The 14,149-nt window shown below is 34.3% G+C and overlaps 1 protein-coding gene across 2 annotated transcripts in view; it reads right to left on the bottom strand.

The window, feature by feature from the left end:
• Positions 1-14,149, bottom strand: part of LOC137658456 (uncharacterized) — a 262,901-nt gene that overhangs the window by 114,882 nt on the left and 133,870 nt on the right. For both annotated transcript variants that reach the window (XM_068393183.1, XM_068393182.1), the window contains exon 3: positions 7,141-7,254. In XM_068393183.1, coding sequence (XP_068249284.1) covers positions 7,141-7,254 — 114 coding nt within the window. The remainder of the gene's footprint in view (positions 1-7,140; positions 7,255-14,149) is intronic.

Here is a 14,149-nt window from a genome sequence, read left to right as displayed (position 1 = left end):
GCCTCCCTATCATCCTCAACATTCAGCAAACTTTCAAAATATTCCGCCCACCTTTTCCTTGCCTCCTCTCCTTTTAACAACCTTCCATTTCCATCTTTCACTGTCTCTTCAATTCTTGCGCCGGCCTTCCTTACTCTCTTCACTTCTTTCCAAAACTTCTTCTTATTCTCTTCATATGACTGACCCAGTCCCTGACCCCACCTCAGGTCAGCTGCCCTCTTTGCCTCACGTACCTTGCGCTTTACTTCCACCTTTTGCTCTCTATATTTTTCATACTTCTCTATACTATTACTCTGCAGCCATTCTTCAAAAGCCCTCTTTTTCTCTTCCACTTTTACCTTCACTCCTTCATTCCACCATTCACTCGTGATGCTAATAATTTATTCATTTTGATTAATTATTCACGTTTATTACCAAAGTACTATCATTTATTCATTTTGATTAATTATTCACGTTTATTACCGAAGTACTAAGTTATTTTTACTAGTTATATAAATTTTAGTAGATTTCAGTCCTGACAAAGTATTTTTTCAATAATTTTCCTAGGTACAATTACTACATACATCCTCAATGAGGCTTCCTCTTACGGAAGACGGGCGGAAACAGAACAAGTAAAATTATTGATATTGCAAACAACCACATAACTATATCTGGTTATTCGTATACACCAGTAAAGAAAAAAAAGAAAAAACAAATTAAATAATTCCTGGTACATAACAACATGAAAAGCTTTTCCAAATGCAAGAAACTTCATGCATGTGATTATGAAGATTACGAAAATCTGAAGAAGGCAGTTTAATATATCCCATTCAGCGTAAAAAGGCATTCTTATCATAATTAATACTAAAAATGAGCTCAAAGGGAAGTCATTCTTCTGAAAGATCTCGGATTCGTTCTGCTCAGACAAACCACTTAACTGCTTTCATTTGCATCCTTCCACCTTTCCGAGTATGACGCCACGGGTGCTTTTTATATTACTTCCGATAAACGGGAACATTTCACACGACTAGCTTTAAATCACGTGTTCTTTCATACATAGTTTGAATTAATGAAATACGTTTATGAATAAAATGAACCAAGAAAAACCAACACACATTCTTTGATGCATTGAAAAATAATTGTGTTAATATTACTTTCATATGTTGACTAGATAGCCTAACTATATGCAAAAAAGGGCATTTCAATAAAAAAAAATCACTGCAAACAATCCAGTCTCTATCATACATAGTGATTAGTTGATATGCAGCCTGACTTAATCTAACCTGAATTTGTTCAATCTTCGCAATCTTGAAGAACAATCGACCGTAAGTGGTCATGAATCTACGCGATGAGTTTGTTATATTAAACTGTTTTTAAAATACTTTATTTACCATTCCTTTCTAAACTAACATATCTAAATGAATTATCCAACTAACTGGTTGTTTGCCCTACTTAAGGTTGACTTCATTGAAAGCGACTCGAAGATAAAAAACGGCAAAAATAATTGGATTGACTAACCAGATGTAAGAAAAAAGTGCCTCACGAAATCATCTGAGTTAGCTGACAATACTCTTGCAAGATGACCAGATAGAAAACAGAAAGTGTCTATAGGAACATTACATAATACAAGAAATGGGATACAGACTATACAATATTAACAGGAAATGGAAAGATGGTGTACAGCACATGTATCACACAACTCGTGCTGTAACGGTATTCCTGTTTTTTTTTACATTATCGTTATCGCTCTCCCCTAGCACTGATAACCTGTTTAAGCCTGTATGTTCTTGAATCGCTGTGTTTAAATATTCATGCCGTTCTTGCTTGGAACGGGTTGTATATATACTCATACTCCGGCAAGATAAAGTTAGTTGCACTTCCCCTTATCTTTAAGTTATTACCTAATTGGCGATTCGCACACTGACGACTAGCGGAGTGTCCGCTCTCACATTGTTGACTAGCGGAGTGTCCGCTCCCTCCCTCCTGGCCTCTCACTGATGTGGCCGACTGTTTGAAGATGGCCCCCCATCGAACCTGCATTTTTGGCACACACCGCCTCAATGAAACTACTGCCCTTCGAAGCAGAGAAGTGCTCGCCTGGTTCCAGCATGCTGAAGTCTAGTTTCGCATCAGGGGCATGACTGTCAAGCACCAAAGCAGATTACGTTCTCACAGCGATCCCTGGGGACACTTTCCCAGAAATCTCCGATTAGCTGTGCGAGCAAGGGGACACCCACAATAAAGTATGATGCCCTTAAATCATACCTCCTAGAGCAGTACGCGCTATCACCGGCTGCCCGCATGTCAAAACTTTTTCTGCTCTCTCAACACCCTTTGGAGGACCAAAAGGCTTCACTCACCCTCAGGAAAATGACCAGTATCACTCGAGTGCAACCTGCCGCAGATTGGTCTCCTCGTGAAGTGGATGTACTTTGTGCCCTTTGGGTGCGGCACCTACCCAAACCTGTAAATTCCACCATTCCCGGTGTCAAAATTTTGCCCATGAAGGACCTAATGACCAAAGTCAATGCCCTTACAGACAGCCACTTCACCGCCTTCAAGATCTCCAGCAATGCCTCCACTGCTGAAAAAATGGACAACTACTCAACATTGTCTGAAACTGACGTTAATGAGGTGAAATAGTGTATGCCAAAGTTTTTCCTTCGACAATCTCCAGCACCTACGTCATGTTTTGGGAAAATTTACTCCATACCGCCAGACTTACAAGCCTCCAGCAAAGCAACACATACCGACTGATTTGCACAACGCATCGCATGATTTCCTGTACGACACCAGCAAGTCACCGTTAACACCCCCTTCCATGGGCTCTTTCCTAGTGATCCGTGGAACAATGAAGGTAATTTTACTAAACGTTCGTGGCAAAGAAGACTGGGTCTCCATTGATTGCCCTAAACCTGCGTATCTCCTGCAAGATGACCTGCCTACAGTGCGACTCTCCAAAGCAAGGCTCCCTATTTCACATGTATGTCTTTTTTGGGGGGGAACCATCTACCACACGTGTATCACTCACTCTCGTATACTGTAATGGTATTTCTGTTTTTTATTTATTATCATTATTGCTCTCCCATCGCAATAATAACATGTTCAAACCTATATGTTCTTGAATCTTTGTTTGAATTTTTGAGCCGGGCTTGCTTGGAACGGGTTTATATATTATATATACTCATGCTCTGTCGAAATAAAGTTAGAGGCACTCGCCTTGTCTCTCACTTATTACCTAACTGGTGATTTGCACAAGTCTAGGTTCTACATCTAAAACCAAATATGAGCAATGTACTACATCTAATAATGCAAAGATAGACTAGGTCCTTCACCTAAAAATTTCAATATGGACTAGGTCCTTTTAAAAACGTTATGTACTAGGTCCTACATTTAGTAATTGTAGAGTGGCAGGAGTCTTTGGAGAGGGATGGCTTGAGGGTAAATGTGGATAAGACTGAAGCTATGGTGAGCAGTAAGGAGGAAAGGAACAGGATAGCCATAGAAGAAAATAGAGGCTCTATTATAATCAAGTGGAACAATTTAGATATTTGGGATCTACTATAAGTTAGGAGGGAGGATATGAGGCTGAAGTTGAGAATGGGGAAAGTGGAGGGAGGTAGCGGAAGTGGTATGTGATAAGAAAATGCCAATCAAGCTAAAAGTAAAGATCTATAGCACACTAATAAGACCAGTGTTAATGTATGGATCAGAAACATGGATTCTAAGACAAACAGATAACACAGCTTGAGAGAATAGACATGAGAATACTGAGGTGGTTCTGGGAATATCACTGCCTGAAAGATTGGAAAATGATGAACTAAGAAGAATGGCAGGTTAGTAAAGAATACAGAGCATGGGCATGTGTTGAGGATGGATGGTAGTAGGGAGTGAAGACTTGGGAGGAACCTGTCAAGGGGGGCGGGGATCAGGAGGGAGGCAGAGAATTAGATAGTGAGTTAAGGTAAAGGATGATATGGAGAAAAGAAATTTGATGGAAGAGGATGCCTTCGATAGAAGGCATTGGAGAGGGCTCATCAGGCAACCGACCCCTTAATGTAAGGATAACTGTGGGAAAGAAGACTAGGAAAGATTGACTAGGACTAGGTGTTACTGAAAGAAAATGGTCAGATGAACTACTGTAGATACTATTAAGATAAAATAACCAAATGAGCTAGATTCTATTAAGATAAAATGGCTAGATGGGCTAGGAGTGGTTATAGCAAATTGGTCACCTAAACAAGGTATAACTTTAGGAAAATGACCAAGTGGCTAACATACTAGTCACATACTGGATCTATCAACAATCCTATAACTGTTCAATTCAGTTTTGTTATTACTTTAGCTATTCATAACTTTGGAATACTTTCCCTGCCTCCATTTTCTCTGTCTTATTGAATAAACTTCTCAGGACAGCATTCTACTTTACCGTTAAGGTTAATTCAATGTAATTTTTGTATCTTATGTCCGTATCGCTAAACAAACCGGTGTTTTACTAACGGAAAAGATGAATCAACAGTCGCTTCAAAAAATAAATAAAAGGAAGGAAATTTTGCGACAAGTATTATGGAATCATAGTATTTTTTCAAAGCATCTTAAAGATCGCCGAACTATAAAAGACGATCAGCGGCAGTCTCTGAGTCAACTAAAAAGGCTGACAAGCAATGCCACTAACAGCAATTTTGAAACATTATTACGAATTAGAGCTATTAAATTACCAAAGAAATTTAGTTGAATGTGCGTAAAAATTGTTGGGTAAACTATTATAAAATATTTGTATTTTGTTATAGTAAGGACTGTTACGAATAAAACATTCGGATATGGTAAATCAATATTTTTTCTTAAAAGCAACATCTAACCTTTAAAAACTATTTGAAATTACTAAGTGGAGTTTATGTTTGCTAAAGAGGTTAAAAATTAAAGCCTAGGTAAATCTGACTTAGCTAGAAGCAAGAGAGGTGTTAAAACTACGGTGTATAAGATAAAATGAGCATGTCCTAATAACGTCAAATAACTATATTCATCAACATTATTACTTTTGCTGTATAGAATGCCCTGGTGCGATGAATTATGACGGTGTATTCTTGGAGCTTGAAAAAATTGACAAAATCCATCAAAATTTTCAGCAAAATAGCCAATACATATAAAAACCTTCAAATAATTTGCTATTATCCGTTTAGAACTTCAACAAAATAGCCAATTGCATTTTTAACAAACAGCAGAGTATTAATTTCTACATAAGAATTACCAAGTCTTCCAAATCAAAACCCTACCATTTTACAAACACCTAAAGCAAGCGACACACCTTCCACAATCGTGTATCTCTCCAGTTCAAATAGAAACCAATAATTCAAAAGCTCTTTCACTTGTTCTTGCTTTCATCCTAAGGTCACAAATTTAAAAACCTCGACACACGACTGGACTTTTTGCGAGTGTAATAATAACTCGCTTGCACAATACGCAGGAAGAGGAAGGGAAAACGGAAATGAGACGTTTAACATTTAGATTATATCAATTTTGTTCTTTCTAATTACTAATAACAATATACCATATTAATAAATTGTGTGTGTATGTATGTATGTATGTATGTATGTATGTATGTATGTGTATATATATATATATATATATATATATATATATATATGTGTGTGTATATATATATATATATATATATATATATATATATATATATATATATATATATATAAACCCTTTCTGAGTAGGGATACTTTAACGTGGTGAAAGGGTTTGTGTATAGTCAGGATAAGCAAACCTGTGCTATTCAGGGCCACACATACTAGGTTAGTTTGCTAATTCATTTTATAATTACGAATAGTAAAACATAATACCAACACATTTTAGTTTTATAATTCAATTTTAAAACTTCTTGTACCCAAGAAATAGTTACTCGTTTACATATCAAGAGATTATATTGAATTTCTTTACTACCAGAATGAATTACAATACTAATTAGATATTGCGATGACCTTCGACTAAGGCCCACAAACAATTGAAATAGCATGCCACTTAATTATGAATAATGAAAACACTACCCTGCATATTAAGCCATTTGTTTACTAATAGGTTAGTATTTTGCAGATTATTTCTTAAGCTACGCATCGTATATCTACGTAATCCTAAGGCTATTCTCATTTAATTTCCGGAGTGTTAAGTATTAATAATTTTTCATGTTCGATCGATGGATATACAAATTTAGAATATTATGATCATCATTGTAATAACAGAATATTGTTATTCTAACTCAAACAATCAAATTTCATTAGCTATTCCTTATAGCTGCTCTGAATACCACAACTACTTCGGCATTCTTTCTTCTTCATATTTCTCAATTGTTCTCTGTCTTTTTCCCAATAGTTGATCCTCACATTATCTACTGAACTTTGCGTATATAATCTACTCTCTGGAAAAGGATCCACTGTACTTGAATTACGAATAATACTGAAAAAGTTTACATCCCTGAAATGTTTTTGATATAAATATAATTGTTTGATTGCCAGTCTACTGCATAATCAAGATGATTGACCGATTGATTTGGAGTTTTCTGGCATCCTAACATCGAGGGTCATTGACGCCGAAATCGATTGTTATCAATAAAGAATAAAAGATTTAATTTAAAACAATAAAAGCTAAGATGTCCTTATAAAAGTTAAATACCATTCAGAAGACCTGCTTCTGAAATGAATCTAAAAAAAAAAAAGAAACTTACTGTATTAAACGAATTATTTCTTGGAAGTCTCTCTGGTAAGAAGTTGAGTTCATTAACAATTGCGAGGCATGTACAATATTAATAAATAAAAACGAATAAGACCACAAAAAATATTTCGATGGAAATTTAAACATAAGCATCGTGAAGAAAATATAACCTACATATAAAAAATGGAAGAGCCGAAGCAGGCACTTGACATTTGAATTACGAATATGGTAAAGTGCAATAGTGAGAAGTCATTTTTATATACAATAATACATATCTATAACCGAAGACATCAAATACCAGTAATCTATGATATTTAAAAACAATGCCAAAAAAATAAATAAGACGATAATGAAAGAATAACGAAATGAAGAGAGAGAGAGAGAGAGAGAGAGAGAGAGAGAGAGAGAGAGAGAGAGAGAGAGAGAGAGAGAGAGAGACTGACTTACCGCATACTTCTGCGAGTTCATCCTCTCCATTCTCACAGTCAGTCTTGTTGTTGCACCATCGAGTCTTCGGCAAACACAACCCGCTGGAACACTGGAACCCTCCCTTGGGACAACCTGCAATAAAAAAAAAAAAAGAAATTAGAATATAAACATACTTCTCAAGCTCTAATATTTTGTCCGGTCATTTATTTTACATTATTTTTTTCTTCTTTTTCTTTTTCTTTTTTTTTTGAGGAAAAAATTGAGCTAATCTAGTGGTTGGTCTCTACGGGTTATCAGCTGATTTGCTTTACGAATTTCCTGTCCCATTTTTCTCAGTTATTTTACTCTATTCCACGCTATAAAACATCGATTGTTCTTTAAAAGCCAAACGATACAAGTTGCCCTTTTCTTTTTCTTTAGTTAAAGCAAATAGATTAACCAGGTCTTCAAAACTTATTTCTTTTCTTGAGATCGGTATCGATGTGTAAATTCACGTGGCCAAGTTTCCCTTGTGTTTTTACTCTAATTAAAATTCAATCAAGTTTTTTTTCTAGTGGCAGCCAAGTTCTATTGCGTTGAAATATCGACTGAACTTGATAATTCTTCTAGATGTTCGTTTTTTTTTTTTTTAAATAAAAGCATAGAACGTATTTTCTAAGTTCTATATCTTTGCGTTGTGTCATAATTTTTCTTTAGTCATTTATAAAACTTTCAGGCGTTTCAGGAGTTAAATTATAATTTCGCTTATTTCTTACTTCCTATATATCCTATCGGCCATTACTTTCCTTTTAAATCCATTTCTGTTTTTAATATGTACCTTAGAGGTTTATTTATCGTTCTCTACTTTAGTTTAGGGAAATAATGTTATAGCTGATATTTTTAAAACTTTTTATGTGATCTAAATGTACAGTTAATTTCAATGGTCCGCCGACACTCGCAGACCATTGTCTTCCTAGTGTTAAGAGTGAGCGAGCTTGATCTTGGGTTCACCCCCTTAAGTGTTGTAGTACTTTTTAATTTGATGGTAACGTTCAGGCTTGCATACCTGGATCCTCACGAAAATGATACAAAGGATGATTGCAGAATTAAGAGAAGAATTATCTAAATTTTTCTTTAATATTTGTAATACTGGGAATATGAAAATGAGCGGATTGATATTTGACATTATTCTAGTGTCACTTAAGCAAGAGGTTCCATTACTCCCCCTTATGGCATTTCTGAAGCAGCTCTGGGGTATATTATTATTATTATTACTTGCAAAGCTACAACCCTAGTTGGAAAAGCAGAATGCTATAAACCCAAGGGCTCCAACAGGGAAAATATCCCAGTGAGGAAAGGAAATAAGGAAAAACTACAAGAAGTTTAAGAACAATAACAACATTAAAATGCTTTCTGCAAGAATAATACTGAGTAATATCATTCAGTTCGTATTGCTTTAACATTACCCGTCTCCTCCTGATTCACCTCTAACGTCTCCCACTGGGTCTCCTTTTTATCAATCAAATGTTAAAAGATCACCACGGCGGTTCAGGAAAAGGAATATAAACTCCAATACGGTTAAGGTCAATGTCAAGGTTACGAGGCCACTGACCTTTGCATTTTCCGAGTAATCTTTTATACGTCAAGGTTGAAGTTTTAGTTTTCTTAGATTTCTCTTAAGCTTAATATGTTTCGAAGGCAGATTAGTCTAAGAGGCCCTACCTCCATGCTATATAGTCTATATTCATAAATCCAATCTTATCAAGTTTCTTCTACAAAGTTTATCTATTTTTTTTTCAAATCACAAAAATATATTTCTTTTTAGTTTATCTCCACTTAAGATCTTTTGATTACTTTACTTTTTAAATCTTTAGACTAGATCTCTTGAGGTTCTCTTTCAAAAATTTCACGAGTTTTCAATAACCTTTCGTAATTTACCAAGTTCCTTCTCAGTTCTAAAGAAAATCAGACCCTCTTGTAACTAACTTTGCTAATTCATCCACCTGATTTTAGATTACTGCGACGTCAGCTGACGGAAATCGATGAAATATTTAAAAGTTCCATATCTGGTTAAGACTTGGTGGTTAAGGATATTTTGCAAATTATACAATAGACTCCACTTCTTCACTCTTTAGTTTTGATTGTTGTTTCTTATGTACAGTTTTCTTGACAATAAAAAAAAAAAAAAAAAAAAACTTTATGACTCTTGCTTATTGAATATAGCTACTTAAAATCTGCAAAATTCGTTTGAAAATACCCTGCAAATGGAGCTTCTAGAGACCGGATTGCTCATTTATAAACAAGAGAAAACAAGGATGAAAATAACAAATATGAAGTAAACATCTCATCAGCTGAAATATAAAATATGAGAGAGAGAGAGAGAGAGAGAGAGAGAGAGAGAGAGAGAGAGAGAGAGAGAGAGAGAGAGAGAGAGAGAGCATGTAACAGTGATTGCGTGCAAAATGATCACCCGATAAGCTAGCTTAAGATGACTAGGAAAGGATTATGGTACAAGAGATTTGATGACTCGAGTGATCAACAGGGCTAGACTCTAAACGAGAGAGAGAGAGAGAGAGAGAGAGAGAGAGAGAGAGAGAGTCTCGATATCTGGCTACTGTGTTCAACTAGCTTAGTGTGCTTGCTTCATATTTTGCTTTTCATAATACAGATTGAACTCTACATTCAGATATTCCCACAAAATATTATCCACTAAGATACAGATAATCGTTTCTTTTCTGAGGTTTGATATCTCAGTATAGATCTTTATTCAAATCTATGACTTTACTGTGGGAAGGATCTTTTAAGTCATGCAGTTGAAACGTTGAAATTTCAATCATTCAAGCCATGTGCCATTCCTTTTATTTTCTTTGGACACATTGACATTATTCTCCTTCTATTATCAAAATTATTCGTTTAATCATTATTCCTTCATTACTTCTTTTCTCGTACTTTTCTTTCCCTTTTGTTGGAGCCCTTAGTCTTGTAGCATTCTACTTTTCAAACTGATTTATTCGGCTTTAAAAGAAAAAAAAAATAGATTGAGTGCCTCCCAGATCTTTCTTAACTGTCTTTAGAATGGTTTTTTTAAAGTCGCAAGCAAAGCAAGAAACGTTTTATTGTTAAAACAGATACCAAAATTTATCCTGTATCCTCCAATATCTCGTTATTTTTTTTTTTTTTAAATACACCGGAAACTGCTGTAGCCTATGTCATATGAATATTTGATACGTTATTTACATTAGGACTAATAGAGTACACTGATTTACATTACGTTCGTATTTCTAACTCGACGAATGAAGCACCAGGTTTATCGTTGTAGGAAAAACCGTTTTATTTCCAAAACGGTTTTTCCTACAACGATAAACCTGGTGCTTCATTCGTCGAGTTAGAAATACGAACGTAATGTAAATCAGTGTACTCTATTAGTCCTAATGTAAATAACGTATCAAATATTCATATGACATACAGCAGTTTCCGGTGTATTAAAAAAAAAAAAAAAAAATTAACGAGATATTGGAGGATACAGGATAAATTTTGGTATCAGTTTTAACAACAAAACGTTTCTTGCTTTGCTTGCGACTTTATAAAATCCATTCTAAAGACAGTTAAAAAAGATCTGGGAGGCACTCAATCCCATAAACCAACGATTTTTTAGCTCCAGTTTATATTGCAAATGTCAAAACCCCTAACAAATCGTAAAAAGCCATCTCTATAAAAATCGTATAATAGATTAAAAAAGGCGTGTGATACAGAAACAAAACATAAGTAAAAAGCTCAAGCCCATGTTGTCTTTAATGGCTGTCTCTTTGCAGTTAACAGGCGAATAAAATTTGCTTTTTATTCACAGTTATGAGTATTTAGGGTAACAGCTATGCAGACTTCATGGCGTAATGAGTTTCTTTACTGTCTATCACAATGGCCAGACAGGATGTTAATTATGCAACTGAAAGCTTGGGTGAAAAAAATTTGGCCTTGCAGGCAACGGCCTTAGAACAACTGCATGTCAGAAAATTTTCATTGAAAAGTTGCACATGTAAAACAACATTGTAATTAACTTAGTTCAGCTGTCTGGAAGAACACACACATATAGAGTTATTATCAGTCAGGACTATTATGGATAATCAAAGGAATTACGTTTCAATATAATGGTTATAACAGTAAAAATTAAAATTATATAAAAAAAATGGAAAATCCGAAATTAATTAACTATGAACAGAGTCAAAGACCCAAATAGTTTACTAATCTAGATTTCCTGAATATGGGTTGGACAAGAGATAACGACCCTGATGAAACGAAATCAAACACATAAACACTGTTTTATATATATATATATATATATATATATATATATATATATATATATATATATATATATAATATATATATATATATATATATTATATATATATATATATATATATATATATATATATATAAATGGGTGATGGTGGGATATTTTCGTCTGATCACTCGCAGCAAATCAACCTAGTAAGGAGGCCCCTGTCTAGTATAGATTTGCTGATCATTGAAATGCGCAAACCCTTACATCTCGTTACGGTATCCCCACTCCGAAAGGGATATATATATACGTATATATATATATATATATATATATATATATATATATATATATGTATGTATGTATATATACACACACATATATACATATATATACACAGTATATATATATACACAGTATATATATATATATATATATATATATATATATATATATATATATATATATATATATATATACACGCACACAGAATAACTTTGTCATGCTTTCATCTTCCCTTAAAAGCAAAGCGTGAGTTTTTGAGCGTTCTCTGCCTTACTCAACAAACATCTGGTTAAGCAGAAATTATAGTCGGCTTCAACTTCATTACAGAGGGAAGCAGTAGTTTTGTTCTTAGGATTCATTTTAGTATACTATTAGCATAGTAATTGTCCTTTCTGGTCCACTTTCGCCAGGATAGAAGCCACCTCTCTTCTAGCTTGTAAATAAATCTTAAGTGTTGCTGCTGAGCTGGTAACATGGAGACAGAATCCATGAAAAATCATGCGTTCAGCTCATGAACAAGTTTCTTTTTTTTTCTTTTCTTTTTTTCATGCAATTTTAAATAAAACACTTTACGCACAAGCACACAGTTGATAGCTCAAATCAAACCGAGAATTCATAACTTATGTAACAATATTTTTGTCTAAAGTTTCATAAAGGACCGAACTCAAGGGCCCTTTATTTTTGACATAGAATTTCGGACAATTAAATTCCCACAACAGTAAAAGAATAAAGACCAAAAATCAATAAAAGCAAACCAGAAAACAATAATTATAACAATGTTAATGACGCATCACACTTTAATATAAATTTAGTATTAAATATTTCCTTACACTTACAATTGTCACATTAGTAATGTTACAAGTGAAACATGTTCAAAGAAATTATATAAATCTAGAATTAGGCAAATATCGTGACACTTCGATAGAATGTAGATGCGAATACTAATCAGGAAAAAAAGCCTGAACTCATTCTAAAACTGGAAGCGTAATAAAATAGGTATATGGATGTATAGAAATTGGACTATACGCAAAAAACTGGGACCGTGGAGGCCATTCAGTTCAAGGTCTATCTGGGGTAAAAACGCCACAGATACACTGTGAGCTAATGGAGGTAAACCAGACATCTAAATAGAGGGCCAATTGGACGCTGCAAAGGCCATTTAGAAAAGTGGTCACTGTTGGGGTATTGCCTCATCTCGCCAAAGCACCAGCCACCCGTTGAATTACTACCGATAGAGTTATTGTGTCCTTTGACTAGCCAGACAATACTACATTGGCTCCCTCTCTCTGGTTACGGCTCATTTTATCTTTGCCTATACATACACAGAGTAGTCTGGCCTATTCTTTACACATTCATCTTTTTCCTCATACACTCAACAACAGTGAAATTACCGAACAATTCTTAAACTTCTTGTAGTTTTTTCTTATTTCCTTTCGTCAATAGCCTATTCTCCCTGTTGGAGCACTTGGGCTTATACCATCCTGCTTTTTCCAACTAGGGTTGTAGCTTAGCAAGTAATAATAATAATAATAATAATAATAATAATAATAATAATAATAATAATAATAATAATTAGGAGGAGGAACCAGAAGTTATACCAAACCATTCCTTGAAAGTTCCAACTATGATTCATACTCAGTGGGATGAACAGGGAATTTGGCTCTCTCTGGTTAAAAGGTATTATCTTTACTCAACATTTCTTATAAAAAAAAAAGAGATTGTGTACGTACTTCGATCAATATTTGATATGTGCTTCATGTAAATTCTTGTGAAGTTCACGGTTCTTCTCAAAACATCTGAGGATTGCACAATTCTTCCAAATACATGGTCATTTTTAACAAAATTTTACTTTTGGCGGTTTTTTTATTCTTTATATCTGAAAATTCTAATTTTTCTCCATATATTTAGGGTTCCTTATAATCTTCCAATTCATCCTCTAGATTTTACGTATCGTATTTACATAAAGAATAAATTTTATGTCAATAGTTCTTCCAACCAATCAAGACGGATCTTCCCTTTTTCACATAACATTTGATGGATTCTTCAAAAACATCTGACAAAGTTGATGAAAGTGAAAATTTTACGAATTGCAAGTTACTAGATTTTATTTTTCCTAGCCTTACTATAATACCACGATTCTTTCAGCAGGGTATTTGATTCAGCGTTATGTTTCCGATTAGCTGCAAACGAAATCAAACCAGTTCACATTTCCAAAAAATAATAATAATAAAAAAAGAAGAAGAAGAAGAAGAAGAAGAAGAAGAAGAAGAAGAAGATTAAAAACATGAAGAGGAAGTGACAAACCATCTTTGGAAGGCGGATGATTTGGAAAAATAAAACGAAAGTAAATAAATCCCTAGGCAGCATGATTCTCATGATATAAACATAAAATTAACCTCAGTCATCTCAAAAAAGAAAATAAATACGAATTTATTATCCCTTCTTATCATGTATTTGGAGTAAAGGATTCAAAGATAGTGGGCG

The sequence above is a fragment of the Palaemon carinicauda genome, chromosome 19, assembly GCF_036898095.1.
Source record: "Palaemon carinicauda isolate YSFRI2023 chromosome 19, ASM3689809v2, whole genome shotgun sequence".
Taxonomy (NCBI): Eukaryota; Metazoa; Arthropoda; class Malacostraca; order Decapoda; family Palaemonidae; genus Palaemon; species Palaemon carinicauda.
This window is presented reverse-complemented; position numbering and strand designations above follow the sequence as displayed.